The sequence below is a fragment of the Hylaeus volcanicus genome, chromosome 3 (genome assembly GCF_026283585.1).
Source record: "Hylaeus volcanicus isolate JK05 chromosome 3, UHH_iyHylVolc1.0_haploid, whole genome shotgun sequence".
Classification (NCBI taxonomy): Eukaryota; Metazoa; Arthropoda; class Insecta; order Hymenoptera; family Colletidae; genus Hylaeus; species Hylaeus volcanicus.
The window spans coordinates 22028217-22050724 of NC_071978.1; the positions used below are offsets into that span (position 1 = coordinate 22028217).

Sequence of the window (22508 nt, forward strand, 5' to 3'; positions counted from 1 at the left end):
GAAAAATAAATCATGCACACCCTAGAAATTATCATACGAAACCATTAACAATACGTTTGAACTTATATCTATCGCTAAACATTGCTGATAGAAAAATATATTGCGTTTTCTATATTGTATGAACGTACGTATAAGGTTGTTTGCGCCAAATTGCGTTGGGAAAGTCGTAGATCGCAGGTATAACGCAATATAATCTATACAAAATATAGCAAAACTCTACATATTATGTGTATGAGTGATTTGCGATGGTATACAAATATGTTTTGTTTTATCGTGTTATTCGGAGATAATATTAGATCGAGAAACTAACGAATACAATGAATAAAATGAAATATTCCGATTCTCACTTTCACAATGAGAAAGTACAATAATAGAAGATGTGTAGACATCATTTTATATTAAATAATCTAATAACAATTTTGCAATCACAATGACCTTCACAATGGAAGCCCACGTTTATTCGAAGGAAGAACGAGAAATGAATATCCATATTGAAACAAGTTGCAACAATACTACGTATTTATGTATATGCATCGTAAGCATCTTTAACTCGATATTAAAAATCTGTATAGTATAAACATATAGTTTTATAACGTAAAATTTGTTTTGCACCATTTTTGGAAGAATTATTCGTATTCGAAAAAAGCCTTCCCGCCCTCAACAATACAAATGGTTGAAAAATATATCATGCTAAATTACAGTCAATTAACGTTTAAACATTAATCGCACTAATTATGAATTACTTAACTTTCTATGACTAAGTGGAAAGGTAGGATTTGGAAAACTAAATCAAACAAAGTTTACAATTAGCACCTTCTTAGGTTATTGAAACAAAACATACAAGTGCATTTTGACAATAATAATAATGTGCAGAACATACATTTTTTTAAATAATGAAATCTTTCTGAAAATAAGCTTTCAACAAAATACAACATCGCATTTTATCGATATTTCTTTTTTCATATGTATCATATGATATGATGTTTCTTACTGCATAAATTATTTATACATCTCACGAAGTGTTGTTTCCAAAATCCTGTCAAACATATGAATAATCTCTTTAAGAGATTTATTGATTTTTAAGATTACAAATAAAATAAATAATGTTTATTTCAAAAATTATGCAGTAAAAATTACAATATAACCAGCTGTACGGGGAAGTGCATAAAAATAATTGATTTATCTAAATTGTATAGTATCTCAAATTGCTGATAAATTTATAATACATCAACAAGAAGCGCGACCAAACAACATAAACCTTTTGAACAAGTGCATATTAAAATTTACTGTTTAGATAATGTTATAATTATACATCAATGAGCTGAATATAATTTCTAGATTATTTAGATCAATATTTGTTCTTACAATTAATTGAAAACATTTCCTAATATTTACAGAATTCATAGTAAACGAAACGATATACAATTAAATTGATCAATAATAAAATATAATACAATATATACTATCATCTTAAAGCATACTATGATCACATTAATTATTAAATTATTAGATGTAAAAAGTAATTAGAGTAATTTATTGCACATTTCAGGAGCAAATAGCATTTTTTCTTTAGATACATCAATAATTATGTTGAAATGCAGAGAGCTCATACATGAATCAATGATAGATGATAATATCTTTCCTAATTTGTTATCAAGCAATATGTATAATTCTGTAGTTGATAGAAACTAATAATTTTTTCATATCATTTTCAAGACATATTGATTTCAACGAGACACAAGAAGAAATAATAAGTATCAATTAAAGTAAATTGAGAACATAAAATACTGTAAACAATTGTTTCCTGAAACTACTATAACGAATAATGCAATGAATAATAATTTTACTTCAAAAAACAAATAATAGTCATGTCTACTAAAAACTAAAATGTCAAAATAATAATGCCTCTACGCTGCTACATGATTGGTCCAATCACAATTAAACCAATTACACACATGATCTTATATATTTAGTATTCATTACCTTTAGGCCCTAACTTTGGAACTATTATTTTTACCACAAAATTCAGAAGACTTTGACATATTCTCTTGTCTTAATTCATACAGCATTCAATGATACACTTGAATACATTTAAAGAAAAACTAAAATATAAGGACATCAATTTGATTAAATAGTGATACTTGAACTTAAAACAGTACTGATAGCCATATAGTTCTATAGTTTCTTAATGTTAAAAGTTGCAAAAAATAGAATCTTTTAATATAGAAAAGATTTTTTAACATTCTTCTCCATTTAATATAATTTTAAATGTATAGAACTATTCATAGAGCAATTTAGTAAGAACTGATGTTCTTATTCTTTATGTACATTAATTGCTATAGTTGAAATTCTTGTAACTTAATTCATTCATATAATATCATTAATAGCGTGACCTTTAATAGACGGTACTTTCGTCCGCAGATATAGCCAACTCTTCATCGCTCCAATCGCTAACTCCAAATCCTGATGAACCATGGAAACTACGTGATCTTGCAACTTGACTAAAAAGAGAGCAAATATTTTTCTTGAGGTAAGACTATGCAAAGAAAGAACCAGTTACTAGATATTTTATATTTCTCTATATATAACGATTATCTGTTAAATGACTATATTGAATATTTCAACGTGTTAGAGGTTTGTACCTATATAACCTAAAAACTCTGTAAAAATTGCAGTAAATTTGTCCAATTAAAAGTTCTATGCAAGCAGCTTTATTTAACCAAGAGCAGCTTGGTTCTTTCTTGGATCATGCAAACAAAAAGAATCAATATATAAGGCTTAAAACATTAATCTAGCCGTGTGTTGCATTAATAAGCCAAAACAAACTAGGCTTAAATTCCTGGCTGGCATACACATTATGAAGAAATGTATATGTATATTGGTTTCATTCTAACTATTTCACTTACGAGTTACATTCTTTCAATAAAAAAATAAATGAATATTTTTATAGCCGAGTTCACTAAAACATAATCCATTTCGAAAATATGCTATGAAGTGAAACATGAATAATATGGATTCTTATGTGACAAAAGTAAAAGCTATTATTAGACTAAAAAATCATATAAAACAGAGGCACATCCATAGTATTCATAGATTAATTGTGCATCGCAATAGACAATGAATTAACGTGTATATAAATAAATTCAAAAAGCAGCATTGTTGCAATACGATTTTCTCAAGAGGCCCTACAAAAGTAGCAATGACATTTAAAAATTATATTGCTAGTGTACCTCTTAAAAAAATCTAAATCGCAAAATCAAACAAGTCTTTTTCGTACCACTTGCTTGTACCGATGGTCTCTATCATTAGATTATCGATCGCTATCGGTCCTACCAACACAGTGAAATAATTACTTTTTACATTATAGCGACAACAATATTTTTCATCATATCTTTCATATAATTTCCTGTACGGATAGAAATAAATACCAACTGTTTACCTTGGAGAAAGATTTGCATTCACATTCTTTTTGGCTAAACCTGCTTTTCGTTTTCCTTCCATTGCGGCCTTCATAGGATCGTAACTTTTACGACGTTTCCAATTTTGCATTTCAACTTCCCTTGCGTTAGGTGTTACAGATTTTTTTGTTTCCTTTGGTTTCGCTTTAGAACCCTATAACAAATTTTGTTTAGATAAATACTTTATAGAAATACGTATGTTGCGCACGGAAAGAGATACGTACAGTATTTGAAGTTCTGTTTAATCGCATACTGAAGCGCCCAGAATCGGTTCTACTAATACTTGTAATAGATTCAGATTTTCCACGAGTATCGGATGCGACCGATTTATTTTTATTTACATTTGTTGGTAGTTTTGTTACTTGTGAGTCTACTCTTGGTCTGCGTAAGCTGTAAATCAATTCTTAGAATACACTGATAATACTAATAATACGGACTAGTTAAATTTTAAACACCGTTACCTGAATGCTCTGTTATATTTAGTGTTTGAAATAGTATTGTGTGTACAGGGCTGGCGATCGTCGCTACTCTCTGTATCGCTAGGCTGATTTAATGTTTTCGACGTATTTTTATGCAGACTATGACTAGTATCCTCATCGCTTTCATTATCTGAATCTACCAAAGGTGAATGACAGTCTGTAATACGAGCTGACATAGCTGATACAACATTTTGCGTTGCTTGTAAGTAATACGATGTTTCTAGATCGCTATCGCTTTTCTGTATATTAATAATTCAATAAAAATTATTTATAGTATAGACATGTTTTTTTAAATATTTAATTTCTTTTTAATTTACCAATTGTGGACTACATGGTGGAGGTACTTGATTGTCGTTCTCAGTAAAATTTAATTCGTTGTCTGACCATTCATTAGCTAATGAAAGGGCACCACCAGTTCCATGAAAACTTGCTGACCGCAATACAGAATTATCGTGACTAAAAAGACATTTATCGTTTCAAAGATTATAATTGTATATTCTGAATGGGTTCAAAAATATTTTGAGGTTATCTACTCACTTGCCAGGACTGTCTTCTGTGCTGTGATGTTTTTTTGAGTTGTCTATTAATTTCTTTCTCCCTTCCGCGGCTGCCTTCATTGGATCATAACTTTTCCTCCTTTTCCAATTCTGAAATTCGACTTCCTTTGATGTTAATGTTGAATTACTTCTACCAGATTTCTGATCTTTATTTACTTTCTGATTAGGTCGTTGTGTAATAGAAACATGCTAAAATATTTAAAAATCGTCAAAATAAATTGAAATATAATAATGATTCTATGTTTACAAAATGTTAAAGAAACTTACGTGAGATGATTTCGGTGCCCTTATACTAATCCTAGTACTGTCAGTTCTTGATATAGATACAGTTCTAGGTTTTATAGGCTCTGATTTTTTTAAAGGTTCTTTGAAATGAGCGTTTACATTGCTTGCACGACTTCGATGATAATTTTGTTGTTTATTTGCGGGTATTGTTGATTTTACTTCGCTTTGCGCTCGCCTTCGTCTTTCTTCGGGAGTTGTATTTGGTGTTGTATCGGATTCACAATTTAATCTACATATAAAAAAACAGGTTTCAATGCATTATGTCAACATCTCAGATTTTCTATCTTCAAAAAGTACCTAGCTCTTCGTATGCTAAAAGCTCGATTCAATTTAATTCCCGATGATATCGAAGCTAGTGAAGGTTTAACTTGCTGTTCACCAGCCTCGCTGCTACTGTCAGATGCAACAACACACCTTCCTCTTGAAGACGTTCTGTCAATGTCACTACTGTTAAAGCTACTACGACGAGATAAGTGGCTCTGTGACTTTACATTTCTGATATTTGCATTGCTGCACGATCTTTGGATATTTAGATTGCGTTGAAGATTCGGACTATTTTGAAGAACACTGTTCGTTTTCGTTAGCATTTCTTTATTATTCAGGCCGATACTTCCTTCATGGTAACTTGCGGTACTATTAGACTTCCTTAACATGTATGGACTTCAAGAAGTAAAATGTTTAGTATTATTTATACAAGTATGTTTGGATTTTATTCTATATGCGTACCTGTTTTCAACACAAGTAAAGTATCCAATGTTTTTAGCTTCTGTAGAAGATTTCGCCAGGTGCTTAGTTTTTTCTAACACCAGTGAATTAACAATTTTTGTTACCGTCTTGCGAGTTACGATTGGACTGTTAGTTAATTTCGGCGTAGAAGGTCTTAGGCGGCTCAAAACAGGGCTATTTGTATACGTAGTTTCATCATCTCGATAATACTTCATACTACTCCTCCTGGACGTATTAGATTCAGTTGTATCGGATGTACATTCTCGCCTATGTCGCGTCAAACCAAATAATATTTGCGAATAATTTACAACCACAAATTATGATATCAATATTCATATAATTGCTTTTTTTACCTGTCCAAGGAACTACTTCGCCTTCCTAAATGAAGGGAAGCAAAATCTTTGGACGGACTACTTAATTCTGCGCTTGTGTCTTCAGTCTTAGATTTGTTTGAACTCAAATATTTGCGAATGCTCCTCTTATTTTCGCTGGTGTTGGCTCTTCTAAAAAGAGATTCAGATAAACTCCCGCGCCTTGTTAAAGTACCATGCACTGGTGTCCGTTGTGCACTATGCGGTGGTGTATTATAGCTATTACTGGTGTCATCATCTGATTCTCCACCAGAGTCAATCATTATGTGCTGATTTGAAATTAAACCTACTCTTTCTTTTATTCGCAAGTACGATTCCGCATCTAAACTGCTGTCGCTTTGTTCCTGGAAATATGTACCATTATGTAAATATAATATACAAGATAGAATAATAATTAAGATAGTATAATTAAAGTGATCAAGGTACAAAAATTTCGTACATTGCGACTACGAGCCAGTCTTTGAGATCTAGTATGAATAGGAGACGGTATCTTGGAAGGACTTAGTGGAGGAGTACGACCGGTCGGTCCACCAATCGCTGGTGGAAGAGAATTATGTTCTGCTACTTGTGTAGCCCATTCTGATATCCATGTATTGTTATCCCTTGAAACACTCATCTTTGAAATAAAAAAAAAATAGTGTTAATAAAGAAAAAGTTATCCCACAATAGTACCAAACATTTAATACACAATTCGTTTACCTTAAAGTTATGAATACATGCTCCATTGCTCTCCTCTTCGGTTAAAATACCAACACTAAACACTTTATCAATATCCATTCTTGCTTTCTCTTCATCTGTATAATCCTTGTGTATTGTGTATGTTCCTGCTTCACTAACTGCACCATCTGATCCTCCATCAACATTACTGACATTAAAAACATCTATATTCGTTTCAGCCAGTTCATCTGGATTCACTTCCATTGTATAACTAACACTAGATAAATTGTGTTCTTTTGCATTCATATTTTTATTCCTACCATAATTGATGTTACAAACTTTTTCAGAAGCATTATCAGATGAATTTTCATAATCATCTTCTGGATCTATATTCTTTGTGTATAACTTTTCAGCTTCATCATCATAATTATTTGCTTGAATTCTACTTAAATCATTTATGGTAGCTGATTTTTGAGGCACCCAATATGGTGTTGAATTTATTTTTCCTGTATAACCAAGTTCTAAAGAAAGATTTTTATCAGCGAATCTAGTTTGTTTTGACTGTTCAAAAGATCTAGTCATTGCATTTCGTGTACTCTGAAAATTCGTCACTTTCATAGCAGACTCAGATTTTGTTGCAGTGTTAGATGATTTTAAAAATGTTCTTGAACCTAAAAAAAGAATTAATAAATATAAAAATGAAGTATACAGTATAACATTTTTGTTAAAATAATTTGTTAATACTAATGTTAAAGTTTTTAACATAATATTTCAGTGTAATGTAATTTAATACTATAATATATTGATAAAATATTAGAGTCATTAATGTGATGGCAGCCTACATACTGTGAACATATCAAAGATACTTGAGAAGAATATTAAAAAGGTGACTCCATCATGACTCATACTTTACAAATATAGTATTCCATTATACAGAATTTATTCTTCTAAAGGAATTGATCTTCAATGTTTATGGAAGTAAGCAAGCATTATTTCAAGTATTATACTTTAAATATTTATTATGCAACATTATTAAATCGTGCTAAAAGTTTCAATTAAATGAAAATCAAATAATTATGCTCTATGTTAACTCATAAAATTACCTAGCTGTTTCAGTTTCATTGATAATTGATCTGTTTTTCTTCTTGTGTCATCTTCACTACTAAAGTAACCTTCAGAATGTGTACTAGAAACTTTTTGTTTTTGCATTAAATTTGAAGAACATGTGCCAGTTTTTTTGGTATTTATTTCTACCTGAAAATTTAATTTCAATTTCAGCTTAGTTTCTTTTATTCTATACTTTCAAGATATTATTGTGGAAAACTGTTTAAATCTGAACCTTCTTTCTTCACATAATTTAATATAAAATCCAAATGGTGCCTACCTTAGATGTGGAAAGATTTCGTTTATGACGGGCATTATATCTCTCAAATAAATTCTGATATTTGCTTGTATCAACTTCTTTGTTGCCAAAGTCAATTGTAAAAGCTAACGGTGCTTGAGATGCATGTCTATCATTGGAGTTTTCTGATGTTGCTTCTGATTGATGACTCTTGTAATCATTCCTTAAAGTTTTCTTGTTCTGTGACAATTCTTTCTCTTTATTTTCGATGCTTACTTTCTGTTTTTCATTATTTGATATCCGATTATCGTCTAAATCATTCGGGTAAATTTTAGGCTCCTCGAGTTGTGCGTATATAATCGTACGATCGCATTCCTCGCTATCGAACGTTTTATTTTCAAGCGACGAAAACGAATTCTCAAGATCTCCAACATTTTCATCATTTTTTTGAATGCCATCGTGAAATTCCATCGAATTGGTTGCCAAAAGTTGAGTGTCAACCTCTTTGGAGGTGTTCTTTTCTACTTCCATATTCACAGCCATTGAATATTCTAATTTTAAACATCCGTAATTAGAATGCTCGCGTTCGCTACGACACTACTATCTATTAAAATTAATTCGTAAATGCCACTCCTATAATTACATTTCACTGCCTGATGGTAACGTCATATAAAATCCAATATAGTATAAAATTTCTCTGACACATCGACACAGGTGCGTCTATTGTACGCCATTGACGGCAAAAAGTGTCAACATTCACACTTACCAATTTACGAAAGAAAATATTCCTAACGTAAAAGCTTTGCACCTATAAAATCAACGAACGAAATAGGTTGATAATTCGTGAATTACGAGAGAAAATATGAACATTATTGGAAGGAATACTTTATTATTTTACATATCAATGAATTACGTACAAAAATTTTATGGAATAAAGTATGCAGTTCAACTTTGTTCAACTTTGTCACTAGGTTGAAGAAGTAAGTGGCATTACGTTGCCATGTTGTCGTTGATGTTTAACGTTTTCGGTTCTGCGCGGTCTTCCTAGTTTATTGTATCTTGTATGACGTTAGATTTGTCTTTGTCAGGAGGGCGTGCAATTTTCACGATCTCCGTGTGCAATTTCTCGTGACGATGCCAAAGAGGAAGAATCAGGCTCTTATAGACTCTGATAGTAGTGGCAGTGCATCGGAAAGTGGCTCGGATTTGGATAATGTAAATGATATAACCTTACATAAAAATCTCATGTCGCGTATTTTTTCTGTTTTACATTTACGACGAATTTCTTATCTTCGAATGTCGAGCATGCGGATTTCAATAGTAAAATTGATTACATCGTATCACCTCGTATACATTTCAATCATATTACGAGAAACGACGTGCAAATGAAATATTGCTTTACATAACCTCTGTTATACTGCTAAACGGTACACGCACAAATTTGTATATATAAAAACATGTTCACTTAATTTTCAAGAGTAATTGGCTAATGTTTAAACCAAATGGATGCTACATGTAAAATTCTTTTTTCTCGCAATTCGTACTTTACATGTGTATATCAGAAATTTGTTTGCTGTATAGAAAACGTTTGATCTTTTTATTAAACGTTTATCTCTTGAATTAGGACTTGTTATCGCTCGCTAAAAAGAAGAAAGGAAAAGCTCAAGATGATTCTCAATCTAATGAAGACACAGGTAATGCTAAAAAGGACAGCAAAAATAATTCAGACACATCAGATTCGGATGATGATTGGGGTGCAAAGGCTGGTAAAAATAAGAAAAAGAAAGTGCCGACTAAACGAAATAAAAGAAAGATGACAAAGTCTAGCAGCGAGGAGAGTGCTAGTGAAAAAGAACCTGAGAAAGTCTCTGAACCGGAAGAAGGTAATTATGTGCATCAATGTTAACCACTCAACATTGTGGATAAGACATGAATAGAGATTGAAAAAGAGATTGGAATTCTATACAAAAAATTAAAAAGTACTTTTATACTTTTAGGAGAGGTTTCAGACTCAGATGCCAGTGTTTCCGATTCTAGTCAAGAGGAATTCAACGATGGCTATGATGATAAGTTGATGGGTGATGCTGAAGATCAAGCAAGGCTTGCTCAAATGACTGAAAAAGAACGTGAACAGGAAATTTTTAAACGTATCGAACAACGCGAAATTATGAAAACAAGATTTGAGATTGAAAAGAAATTACGAATGGCCAAGAAACAAGAATTGAAAAAGCAAAAGGAATCGCGGAAGAAAGAGAAAAGTGCTGAGGAGAGGAAAGTCGACAGAGCTCCAGATCCTAAAGAACGAAGTAAAGATCGTAAAAAAACTATAGAAGAGAAGCAAGATAAAAAATTCCATGCAATGTCTCTTCTAAAAGCAAGGAGAGAAGAGAAGAAAGAAAGAGGTAAAGTGATTAATAAATTATCGACGATTTTTATCCACTCATCGACGGTTTTTATAAATATCTTCTGATCTTCCAACAGAGGAAAAAGAGAAACAAAGGATAGAACAACAGCAACAACAATCAAAGGACATGGAGGAAGAAGAATTGGAAGATGATCACAAGGGTGGCGCAAATAAAACAAAGCTTAAAGCGTCTGATATTTATTCCGATGATAGCGGTTCATCGGATAGCGGTGAAGACGAAGAAACCGCTAAACCATCATCTCATCGTAGATCGTCTTCAAGCGATAGCAGGGATTCCGATTCCGATAACGATAAAAAGTCAGTACCTGTTTGTTTGTTCTCTTTTTTTTTTTATTATTATCATTTTGGAATAATTTTTAAACGACAGCGATTTTTGACTGACGATCGCGTACGTAACTTTTCAGGTCTGTTACTAGTAATAAAGCCAAACCGAAGAAACCAATATATGTCAGTACTAAGGAAGATCTCAATAAAATTAGATTATCTCGTCACAAAATGGAGAGATTTGTACATCTACCTTTCTTTGATAGAGTAGTACAAGGTTGTTTTGTTAGGATTGGTATCGGAAATAACAATGGAAAACCCGTTTACCGAGTAGCTGAAATAAGCGGCGTCTGTGAAACAGGGAAAATTTACCAACTCGGCGGTACAAGAACAAACAAAGGATTGAAATTAAGGCATGGAGCTCAGGAACGCGTGTTCAGATTAGAATTTGTATCGAATCAAGAGTTCACTGAGTCTGAATTTTTCAAATGGAAGGAAACTTGCGCTTTGCAAGGAATATCCATGCCCACGTTCGAAGAAGTCGATCAAAAATTAAAAGACATTAAGGAAGCCTTAGTATATGAATTTAAAGAAGAAGATATAGAGAAAATTGTACGGGAAAAAGAAAGATTTAAACAAAATCCATACAATTACGCAATGAAAAAAGCACAACTTATGCGAGAAAGAGACGCAGCTAATTGTAGAGGAGACGACGAAACCGCCAGTCGTCTTAATCAAGAATTGGGCGAGCTCGAAGAACGTGCTTCGGAACTTGATAAAATGCGCACCGCAACAATATCTAGTATATCTTATATTAACGATCGTAATCGGAAGAAAAACGTTGAAGAAGCTGAAAAAGCTATTATGGTGATTTTATAATATTTATTAATAATAAATTAATTAAGTAATAAATAATAAATTAATATATACTTTGTATATTATAGGAAGAGATTAAAGCTAATAAAGGTAAAAAGGTGGACGACCCATTTACCAGACGAAGTACAAAACCAAGAATGGTTTATAAACCAGAAGATGACGAGATATCGTCAACTGTTCCAATAAATGACAAAACAACTCCTCAACAAACGGAATCAGTAACAGTAAATAGCGAAAAAGAAAACGGGCAAGAAACAAAGAAAAAGCAAAGTACCGAGGACCTATTTAATGCTCATGATTTTGATATCACAATAGATTTGGAAGTACCCATTCCGAGTAAGTTGCACACAAACATTTTTATTAAATATTTAAAACACTAATATCAAACAAAACTAACATGAATATATTTTTTTTATTTTAGATAATCCCGTTAGTGTATTACCGAAACCTATTAGTAATATTAAAGATACAGGACCTCGACGCTCCTTAAACTTAGAAGATTATAAGAAAAAACGGGGGCTCATCTAACGTTCTGTTAGCTTTAGAAATCAGAAAAATTTTGCAAGGCTAAGTTTTAAATATTATCGTGTAGTTATCTAAGCGTACATCTTAGTCCTTCAATGATCTGATTAATTGTAAAAACAAGGAAAAATCTTGTAACAATTGACTGAGAAACTAACTTATCTATAGTTCTCATATAACGTTTTCTTTTTGTTTTTCATCTTTATATTATTATTATTATAAACAATAACTCTATTTAAAAAAAAAGGAGTGGTTCCTACCATATAGTTATATTTGCAAGATCATAGTTACTGTGCATTCTATGCAAATGAATGCAATAAAACATCTTTATTCTTTGAAGAGCACTGTTAAGGAGTACTTAAAGAAAAGTATTACGATTTGAATTATTTAAGAACTTTGTAATTGCATTTGTTCTCCTCTTTCCATATATGACTTTTTGATCGATTATGTATTCATTTCGTACTTTTTAATTTTCCGAAGTAAAAAAATAAATTTCAAACGAAAAACCATATATTTCTTATTTAAAAATTATTCTGAACAGATAATTAAAAATAAATATTAATAAACGATCACCGTATGGGAAGTTATACAAATTTAAATTTAGTGAAAATATTAATTATGTACACAATGGTTAAATGTGTAGTATGACGTACATTACAAGATAACTATACTTCTGAATATTTTTGTATTATTCTGCAGTGTCTAACAAGCATTATATACACTGCGAATTACTGCCAATATTATTTGACTATAGAAGCTTCAAAATATGTTTTACAATAAAAATTTGTACATATTCTCTAAATAATTCAAATAATTTAAATGGCTAAATTCTTATATATATATATTTCTGTATGAAAGAATGACAAAAACATGTTTTAAATGTATTCGTTTTGTTTGTCTAGTTAATTAAATAATTATTGTTAACTCGAATCTATCAAATTGGATAGGTATTAAATAATTACGCTATAACGATGATTTGGTTAGTATCTATAGAAAATTAGGTATATTTTTGTGTATTCTATTTATCTACTAAATTGTTCTTTTTACTATATGATCATAAATACGATGTCTTGAATAAATAAAGTTTTATACTTTTCATTAAAAAGTATGTATTGTTTAATACTTATTTAAGGTTAATTTAGGTAGTAGGAAAAAAATAAGTACATATTTATTCGAAAAGATTTAAGTTCAACCGTAAATTTTATTTATCCAAGATGTCGGAACATCCGGTATAATAATTCGCAAATATTATAAATACTTATACATATATTAATACAAAATGCTAAGTAGAATGTATTATCAAAATGCAACATGTGTTTAACATTATCCGTAAATTTGCCAAAATTGTACATATATGTATCTAAACAGTATACTATTAAAAAATTGTAGAGAAATTCATATTTTTATTTAGGTATCGAAAATTTTACATTTATAGTTTTAAGAGAGTAAGAGTTAATTAGATTATTGGCAAGACAGGACAACTTCTACACAGTCTTATACTTTTTCTCGTTTATAAATGATGCTTTAACAACTAGACTAAGATATATGTCATCTACAATACTCAGTTTTTATATGATACAACATAAATTATAAAATAAATTTTCATATATTTTTAATAATTGTTAACATATAAATTTGAATTGTCTTCTAAATCTTTAATGTAATATTTCTTTTGCGTCAACTAGCATCGATTACTACGGTCGTCAGTTAGAATATATCTTGTCTCAGTATTTTCTAATCTATAGTTTCTCTAGTTTGTTATGCTTGTAGAGTATAACTTAACTATTTTAGCTATATTGTATATTGTCTACGATCTAAGATTAATAGTTTTATTTAAGGAATCTGTAAGGAAGAAACTACAAAAAAAAAATCTTAAAATGTATTAAACATACTTTAAAGATGTATAATTGGTAGCAGTATTAAAGTAATATCCTATTTATATTCCATAATTCTTCGATTACGTACTTGGCTACATCTTGTATTTCGCACGGATACAAATTGCGTTTAATCATATATTGTCATATCTAAGGTGAAATATATTTATGTGAATATTTTAACGTGATTTATTTTTGAGTGTGACGTACTCATAATTACCGTCTTGTCCAAAATGACATGGAAGTATCGTTGGTTACGAATTGTATTCGAAGCCATCAGTGTTAAATTTAATTCCAGTGTTACATAGATTACTGAATGCGACAGATGTATGTAAAATAAAAATTGTCAATGGTACATGAAACAAATGTATACTCAACATTTTTTTTTGTACGTTTATCGATAAAGCGTATTTGAGATTGCCGCCTTTCCGATACTGTGCTGTCGCGTATTGGCGTGCTTTCAACCTATCAAAAATGTTCAGGGCAGGCACTACATGGTAGTCCTTCAAATTATGGGTTGGTTACTTTTTCTTGTTAATATAGCGTAATTTGTTCAGTCTTTACTTTCTGAGGATAGAAAGCTATATTCAGATAGAATAATCGTATTTTCCTTATCAATGAATACAAGGTTCGTTAAAAATAGTAGATAGAGGAGAAAGAAATTGTCAAGATTAAAACATGATATGATAAGCATAGAAAATTTGTTTGTTTTTCGAGTGCCCCAAATGGAGTGTATTTATTTGCTTCCATTTAGCGTCGGCCCTGACGACGTTGCGCGTCGTGCGCACGGAAAATATGCGGCATGCGCACGGACGACACGCGACGTCTGTATGCGGTCGCTTGCATGCCGCTGCCCATATAAGGTAATTTCCCCACGTCCCTCGCGATGATTGGCCAGCGTGACCGGCAGGTCGCGTCGATGATTAATTCCTGCAAATTACATGTCATTGCTACTCGAATCGGTTCCACGACGGTTCCAACGAATCGGTGATTTCACTGATCGACCTTATTCTCAAGGTAATCCGCGAGAGAATCGTATTCCAGTCGAAATTAAGAGCCACGCAAACGACCGGCAGGACCGCAACGCGCGACGCTTGCGCACTGTAATAATCCTACCGGCTCGGTGAAAAAAATTCGCGCTCGAATCATATTTAATTCATTGCTTTCTCGTGAAAAGAACAGGACACACGAAACCTGCGATTCCGTTAACGACATTTCACGGAAACGGCGTACGCGAATTTGATTACGAATTTTTGTTAATCTAGAAACCGGCCAATCAAGACGGAGTTAATCAGAAGTGCGCGCGCGCAGGCGTAGGGATACAGGATTCGCAGAAAGCTAGGCTACGAGAGGAGCCTCCCTTCCCGTTCGTTCGTTCGTTCGTTGGTTCGTTCGTTCGTGAGCCGCGACCCCCGCGACTGGACACTGCGCCTATCCAGTTCTACCAGAACCCGAGGGTCTCGTGAAAGTGTAGGTTAAAAGTGCTTGTTTACGTGATTCTTCTCATCGGCTACGACATCACGAAATGGTAAATATCAATACTGTGCATGTATCTACGAAAATATGTCAACGATCCTCCGGGAACCGGTACGGGGACGGGTTACTTTGTGGTTATGGCCGAAGCAAACGCGCCGGTCGCCATTTCTGTCCCGGCAATACGCCGCGATTAGCGACCGCTTTCTTCGTTTCGGCCACACCGATCGAACGATTTCGTTGTTATTAACAACTCGCCACGGAATCCTCTGTGCTATCGATTTTTACGTTTACAACGAACGACCACGAGCAACTACGACCCATCTCTCGCAGTAGGTGCAATTTTACGTGCCAATCGCGATTCCTTGCTTCCAGGAAACGGATGATTCATTTCCAGCTTCGCGATAGAACAGTTAGTGACTCGAACAGAGCAACTATGATCGGTGACGGGAGAAAAAAAAATAACTGGCAACATCGATTGCAGAACTTTCTCGGGATTAGCGCGGAACGTATCGAATTCGTAATAGTCAAAACTTCTAATCAAAATCGAAGCTGGAACCATTCCTATCGGCTCATCCCCGCCGAAGAAACCGCTCCGCCTCGACGTAACTCTGCGTTACAAAACAAAATATGGCATCCCCTGTGTCAATCTCCCCTCTCCTCCATTCAATCATTAAATTTTTTCGAAAATTTGATCAAGTCGATGTCTTATGCATGAAAGTCAACACGCCAAATTTTACGATTTCCCGAAGAACCGCTCCTGAGATATGGGACAAAACAAGAGGCCAACATGCATACGTGCAGAGGTTGGCCGAATTTTATTCGAATGATAAGTAGTGATTTATTTACGACGTTTATTCGACGGAACAGTCGTACAAATAAGTTCCTAGTCGTTCAACGTGATACATAATTTCATTTTACAATTCAATCTGTAATTAGTATTTAACGTATAACGGCTAAAAAATTGTTTATTGCTTATTCGTTATTTGACATTTTTATCTGGATAAAATTTATCGCCAAAGAGCAGAAACTCGATGTCGTGGTGTAACGTATCGAGTCGCATGGCAATCCTCGGTAAATTCTTTCAATTATCGCAAATGTTTTTTTGCTAATTGTGATACTTTCAACGGTAAATTTGTCGACGTCGACAAAAAAATATATACATGTCGAATTAAGTCACCTCCTCCTTTTCGAAGTCGGTTAAAAATGATTTCTTTTTGTTTTTCTACATAATTTTGTGTCAAGTCTCAAGTTGAAAATAGGTTTTTTATGTTGGCCATGTTCACAAAATAAATATAAAGCCAAGTCTTTTTCACGATTCTGTTATTGGCTATTGGATTGAAAAACTTATTTTCTGTTGTCCTCTAATTTGACTAGAATTTCGTTCAACTCTGCAAAAGACATTCTAGGACTGTTTCCATCGTATAATTTCATCACCGGCTCGAATATTTCACGAATTTGCGTCGTAATTGCCAAACATTTATGCAACGAACATGCCTTACGCCAGATCTGCCGTTTTCCTACGATCGTATCGATTCATGTTTCGTATTGTTGAATCAATTTATTCGCTCGACTTTCTTTCATCGTGCAAACTACTTATTAAGGAGGAGCGCAATGTGTAATTTATTTATAGATAAATCCACTGCATCGCGGAATATTTTCGTTCTGTCATATGCTACGTTTATCAGCGTTATCTATTAGCTGCAGATACCTTCGATACAGAGAAACTATTTAAACAGTTATCGTCACTTACCGTTACTTTTTAAAATAAATGTTATAAGGGACTTGTTTAATATTACATTTTTATATATCATTTTGTATACATATCAAGTGTAAGTATAAAGTTATCATGTACGTAATCTCGATAAATTAGTTGTTTGAAAGCTCTCGAAAATTCAATGATAAATTTTCTCCTAACACGATTACTCATGATATATGATACCACAGCAAAGAAAGTGCTGATTATTAATCTTCGCAATTAAATTTCATGACTTAAAGTTTTGCAACCTTGGACACGCATGTGTCCAGTAAAGTTCCGGAAGAATTGGTGGTGTTCCGTTTCCGACAATGTGGCGACAGAGTTATTAACCATGTGAAATCGTTGCAATTAGTTGCTACCGATTCTGAATACATTTGAAATATGTACGTTAGTTATCGATAGACGTTGTATCCTTGGTAATGAAGAGCTGAGTTTCCTTGCGAAACTAACCCTCTCCCCTCTCGGTGTCTAGCCTCGAGGATGACAGTGAACTACAACAGAAGTTCTGGTAGAGAGGGAAAAATTCAATGAGCCCGTAAGGAGGTCGGTTCTTGCAGGCCAGTGACTCTCAAAGTTCACTGACGCCTTCGTAAACGTGGTGAATAAAGCTGATTATCTTCGACACTGCTACGGTCAATCTTGTTCGCTGTTGCTTACTCGCATGGTCATATATATTTCCCCCATTCATGTTATCGATCGAAAATAACGGTTTCTAACCTCTCTCGCTTAATTATTCGGATTTCTCCGTGCGTTATTCATGGCAGGTGATTCAAATCTTTGCGATGCAATACCGATGGAAACACTAAAATGTAAACGATTTAATTGGCGCAGTAGAAATCGAAGACTAGAAGAGATGGAATCTGAAACTCCGTGTCCGTGTATTGGTCAGAAATGAGTCAAATTTACGGCGATTTATTCGATCGAACAGTTCAGTTCCTTATTCCACGAGTAAGAAATCAAACATTTATTTTGTATTCGTTCGAAATTTATTTCCAGATAAGAATTATCGTAAAATTTGACGTATATTTCAATAAGTGTATCACTGTATACACTAACAGATTATGTATCTATCGATTTCGTTTGATCGTTTGCTCAGGCGATTGTGTATGAAACTGTACATGACCGTACACGTAAACGACCAGTTTATTTGCCAGTCATACAACCAAGTATATCGCTCCTCGTCGATGAATCATCTTCCGTTTGACCTTGTGCCACACACAAGAGTCGTTTACAACAACGCCCTAGAGGGAGCCAAGTCTGGCCCTAACCGGCATCCCCTGTCGTGCCAGAATATCGACCGAGGGATTGCATCCTCCATCTACTGGCTATCCTCCAACCACGTTACACTTTTCGTCAGACCCTTTCGCACCCCAATCGACCCTTACGTTCATTGTGCTACAGTAGACAAAGCATTGGCCGTTGGTTGAACTGTATTCACAATGGAATATAATTACCAATCAGTAAAAATAAATTAATTCAATGATTTTGCTATTTGTTCGACGCCTTTCTTTCACAGTCTGCGATTTATACAAATTCTGCTTTGTTCAAACAGATTACTCAAGACTAAGTTGACGCCTCGCCGTATAATAATTGTAACTTAATTGTAGTCTTAGCAAGCTTTATAAAAGCACATCCAAAAATGTTATACACATCCTCTTATAAAAATATAATTACCGAGCTAGTTACTGAGATAAGACAAGAATCGATAATAGCATCGAGTGCGCCTCATTATACCGATACAAAGCAGAGCAATATTTTTTGTTATCAATCCCTTTCTCGATTATCAAACACAAAAAGAATCGTTTCACTTCTCAAACGCAACCTGCATTAGTTAAAAACGTTCACACCAACCAATAAAGAGTTTTAGCATATTCGAATGTGCATCCGTTGGCAAATGATCCGCTTTTCCTTTAAATATCGAATTACGTTTCGCACGACTAATTTTAGAAATTTTGCAATTCCTTGTTTATAGCCGCGAATCTCTTTTGTTTGTACCCACGATTTCGGTCGTCCCACGTTCGCCGATACGCCAATTAATGTTTTTTCTTTTTTACTATCTGAAAGCGTCGATCCTAGACGAAAGCTATTCAAAAATAACTATCCCACTTCGAACTTTTCACTCTGCGCGTGTCGCGTATCTGTGGCGTTACCACTCTCCCTTTTCTCTCTCTCTCTCTCTCTCTCTCTTTCTCTCTCTCTGCTCTCTGCTCTCTGCTCTCCCCCACCTCTAAAAATCTTTGCGTTGTGTCATGGACGTATTTCACAAATTTCCACAGAGTGGAAATACGGAGTCGAACGGACCATCGTACCGTGTGGCACGTGCCCCGCGCGCAAGGGATAACTTTAGAAATGGACGTCCGATCTCTTTTAGTATAGGATTCATGCGTGGGAAGAATTTATTTCGGTACATCCCCCACGTTTGCCCGCGAAATAAGCTTAAACGGCCCGACTAAACACGACGCGTAATACTGATAGCGTTTAAAGTCCCTAGATACACAAACCACTGGAATCCATTTTGGTTCCAGCTTATCGCTTCATTTGGAAAAGTATCGATTAGTAGTAAACTTATAAATGAAGAAAGGAAATGCTAAATGTTCAAATTGTAAAATATGTCCTTACATTTAAACATGGGCTATATTCGTCAATGTATTTGTACAGGTCTATAACACATTCTATTAGGTTGTCCAGAAAGTTCGTGCCAATTTCTAAGAAAAATTCAAAGCGTATAATATATATACATGTATTTATTGAATTACATAGGCGCCATTTTGTTTCACAACCGTTCCACCTTTTAAGGGATGTATACATGTTATTTGTTTTCAACCATTTCGATATATTCAGACCTGTACCACCTACCAAAAATCAACATGGACTTTCCGGACAGCTCAATATATTTAAAATCTGTTCGTCAACTTCCTGTGTTTAGACTATTTTAAATTTGAAAGTGTAGTTATTAGGAGGAGTAGGTATTAACCAAAGTCTCCTAAAAGAATAATGTTTAGAATACAACGATGCAGTTTAAATTATTCGTTTTCTAATGTAAAGTCATATAACCTGTATGTCCTGTATCGGTATTTTGTATATCTAGGGACTTTAGATACGTCATGATAGCTCCGATACTGCCACGATCACCTCGTCAGTCAACGACTGCGATATATCGCAGTGGAGAAAGATGTCTGACGTCCTCGTAAATCTTCGCTCGCACGGTACTAAAAGAGGGATCACTTATCGACGTCTGGGGTGGGGATTGCATGACAGGGGCTACAGAACATTTGTCCATTACTAATGCACTTGCAGTCTACTACATTCATTAATTCTAATTATGTGGTATTCTGACTGATTTCTCGTCAAAATAAAGGATTCGCGATTGCACTTAAATTTCGTGTACGAAAAAAGGCGTTCATGCAGGGCCGTGACAAGGCAGGCCAGAAGAGACACGTGCTCCTGAGCGCCATCTTATGTGGGCGTCGACAGGTTGTCTTTAGAAGAGAAAAAAAGTTATATCGACTACTACTGTAACACTCTAGTTCTCATTTATAAAATAATATCTGTTTAGAATAAATTGTTACACTGAACTATCACTGTATTATTACATTTCTGTCTTAATGGTTAATATAAAAAAAATCGAATTGCCCCATGCGCTGAAATTCCTAGACACGGTCTCCTATGTAGACATGTTCGTATTCGTACGATAGAGAAACATTTTATAAATAGTATGAACGGTTACAAGTTTCTTGTCGCCGATATCGGTTTCAACAGGTGCGATTAAGTTTTCTAAACAGCGTATTTTCATCGAACGATTATGCAACGTGTTGGGAGCTCAGTATTACACTCGATTTATCGTTAGAGTATCGACGACGGCTGCGTATACTCGAAACCTTCCATTAATTTTTTACTTGACTTTTTTGCTGATAAAGATAATTAATAGCCGTTCGTTTTTGTTTTGATTTGTTTAGGCATCTGGAGTAACAGTAGCTGACGTTTGTAAGACAACGTACGAGGAGATTAAAAAAGACAAAAAGCATCGATATGTAATCTTTTACATTAAGGACGAGAAGCAAATTGACGTTGAAGTCATCGGACCACGCGATACGGCTTACGACGCCTTCCTCGAAGATTTGCAAAAAGGTGGTAGCGAAGAATGTCGCTATGGCCTCTTCGATTTCGAATACACTCATCAGTGTCAGGGAACTTCTGAGGTAATGCTTGGTTTTTTTTTATTGATCATAAAAACGAATAAACATGTTATCCAGGCATGTGAATGTTACAATGAAACTTGTTATTTTTCAGGCATCCAAGAAACAAAAGTTGTTCTTGATGTCGTGGTGTCCCGACACAGCTAAAGTTAAGAAGAAGATGTTGTACTCCAGTTCTTTCGATGCTTTGAAAAAGTCCTTAGTTGGTGTGCAAAAGTACATACAGGCAACAGACCTTTCGGAGGCATCCGAGGAAGCTGTCGAAGAGAAGCTCCGAGCCACTGACAGGAATTAGGAGTATTTCAGCGAATCCAAAATTATTAATATTAATGAGAGAAATCAAGTGAAAAACAATACGCAAATTCCCTTCCCCAAAATAATGCTCTATACCGTCGTCGCATCGAAGGTTCATGTTTTTACACATTTTTCACTTTTAAATGGAAACGATTACCAAGTATTTGCGCTACATGTATTAGTCATTGGGGAGCGTAAACATTAGCAGAAATGAACGTAAATGAAACAAAAAGTATATAAAGAAAAAAATCACTTTTCATACTGCGAACGTTGTGTGAATCTGTCTGATATAATATTAATATTATACTATTATTATAATTATAAGATACTTGTAAAAGAATAACAGTTTACAACCGGTCAGGCAGTAAGAATGAAAGCATTACACTTTTATCATCGGCTGTATAATGTTTAAATTAAATTCATTTCATAATGACTTTTCGTAAGATCCTGTTAGTAAGTCCCGCATTCTCCTAACGTTGTATAAAATTGAATTGTTTCACTTATTCTAAAGGTAGCTCAACAATATCGTTTGTACATGATAAGTCAATTAACCGTTTTATATTAAATAAACTTTGTTTTAAATTATTTTCTATAATTTTCTTGTACTGAATTCACTAAAAACTTTTCGCAAAGTAATCTAAATTATTTATTTCATTTCGATTTTTTTTTTTTGTAAAAAAAGGAACAAGTGCTAGTATGTCCACATATGTATTATGTATTTGCGGAGCCAACTGAACACTAAGTTAATCTTTTTATTTTTTATATATCTTCAGCACTATGCAGTTAATAATTTTATATGAAGTAAATGATATAAAAGCATATTAAAAAGAATTATTTCTATTGGTTCTGTAATTAAAGTTTAATTTTAATTCATATTCAAATTTTCGCGCGCATTTCTAGTATATTGGCGTAGCCATCTAGCGGTAGAGAGGTTGAACTAACTTCGGAGT

General features: G+C 33.7%; 3 protein-coding genes and 1 long non-coding RNA gene across 8 annotated transcripts; 3 read left to right on the forward strand and 1 right to left on the reverse strand.

Moving 5' to 3' along the window:
• Window positions 1-397: 397 nt before the first annotated feature.
• LOC128873816 (uncharacterized) lies at window positions 398-3224 on the forward strand. The gene is made up of 3 exons (XR_008456498.1): window positions 398-535; window positions 2422-2530; window positions 2676-3224. It is a non-coding gene; the product is annotated as an uncharacterized LOC128873816 (long non-coding RNA).
• LOC128873809 (uncharacterized) lies at window positions 529-8669 on the reverse strand. Of its 4 annotated transcripts, none has more exons than XR_008456492.1 (15): window positions 7918-8644; window positions 7637-7787; window positions 6576-7204; window positions 6316-6492; window positions 5859-6220; window positions 5506-5772; window positions 5077-5439; window positions 4762-5008; window positions 4475-4683; window positions 4255-4393; window positions 3920-4176; window positions 3683-3848; window positions 3440-3612; window positions 3231-3329; window positions 529-2501 (listed from the first exon to the last, which is right to left on the reverse strand). XR_008456492.1 is itself a non-coding variant. In XM_054117673.1 (15 exons), exons 1-14 carry the CDS (start codon window positions 8416-8418, stop codon window positions 3311-3313), a joined length of 3660 nt encoding a protein of 1219 aa, XP_053973648.1. In that variant the 5' UTR covers window positions 8419-8644; the 3' UTR covers window positions 529-2501; window positions 3278-3310. The 4 variants fall into 4 exon arrangements, 2 of the variants coding, with proteins under 2 accessions (XP_053973648.1, XP_053973647.1); XM_054117673.1 differs by having other exon boundaries at window positions 3278-3329; XM_054117672.1 differs by lacking the exon at window positions 3231-3329 and having other exon boundaries at window positions 7918-8641.
• A 217-nt stretch (window positions 8670-8886) lies between these two features.
• On the forward strand, window positions 8887-13060 carry LOC128873813 (RNA polymerase-associated protein Rtf1). Of its 2 annotated transcripts, none has more exons than XM_054117679.1 (7): window positions 8887-9090; window positions 9500-9758; window positions 9873-10277; window positions 10357-10597; window positions 10705-11431; window positions 11509-11776; window positions 11862-13060. In XM_054117679.1, exons 1-7 carry the CDS (start codon window positions 9010-9012, stop codon window positions 11966-11968), a joined length of 2088 nt encoding a protein of 695 aa, XP_053973654.1. In that variant the 5' UTR covers window positions 8887-9009; the 3' UTR covers window positions 11969-13060. The 2 variants fall into 2 exon arrangements, with proteins under 2 accessions (XP_053973654.1, XP_053973655.1); XM_054117680.1 differs by lacking the exon at window positions 8887-9090 and adding an exon at window positions 9124-9302.
• Window positions 13061-15038: 1978 nt separating this feature from the next.
• Window positions 15039-21991, forward strand: LOC128873752 (cofilin/actin-depolymerizing factor homolog). The gene is made up of 3 exons (XM_054117561.1): window positions 15039-15364; window positions 21025-21267; window positions 21359-21991. The coding sequence occupies exons 1-3, from the start codon at window positions 15362-15364 to the stop codon at window positions 21557-21559; spliced, it is 447 nt and encodes a 148-aa protein (XP_053973536.1). The 5' UTR covers window positions 15039-15361; the 3' UTR covers window positions 21560-21991.
• The last annotated feature ends 517 nt before the right edge of the window (window positions 21992-22508 follow it).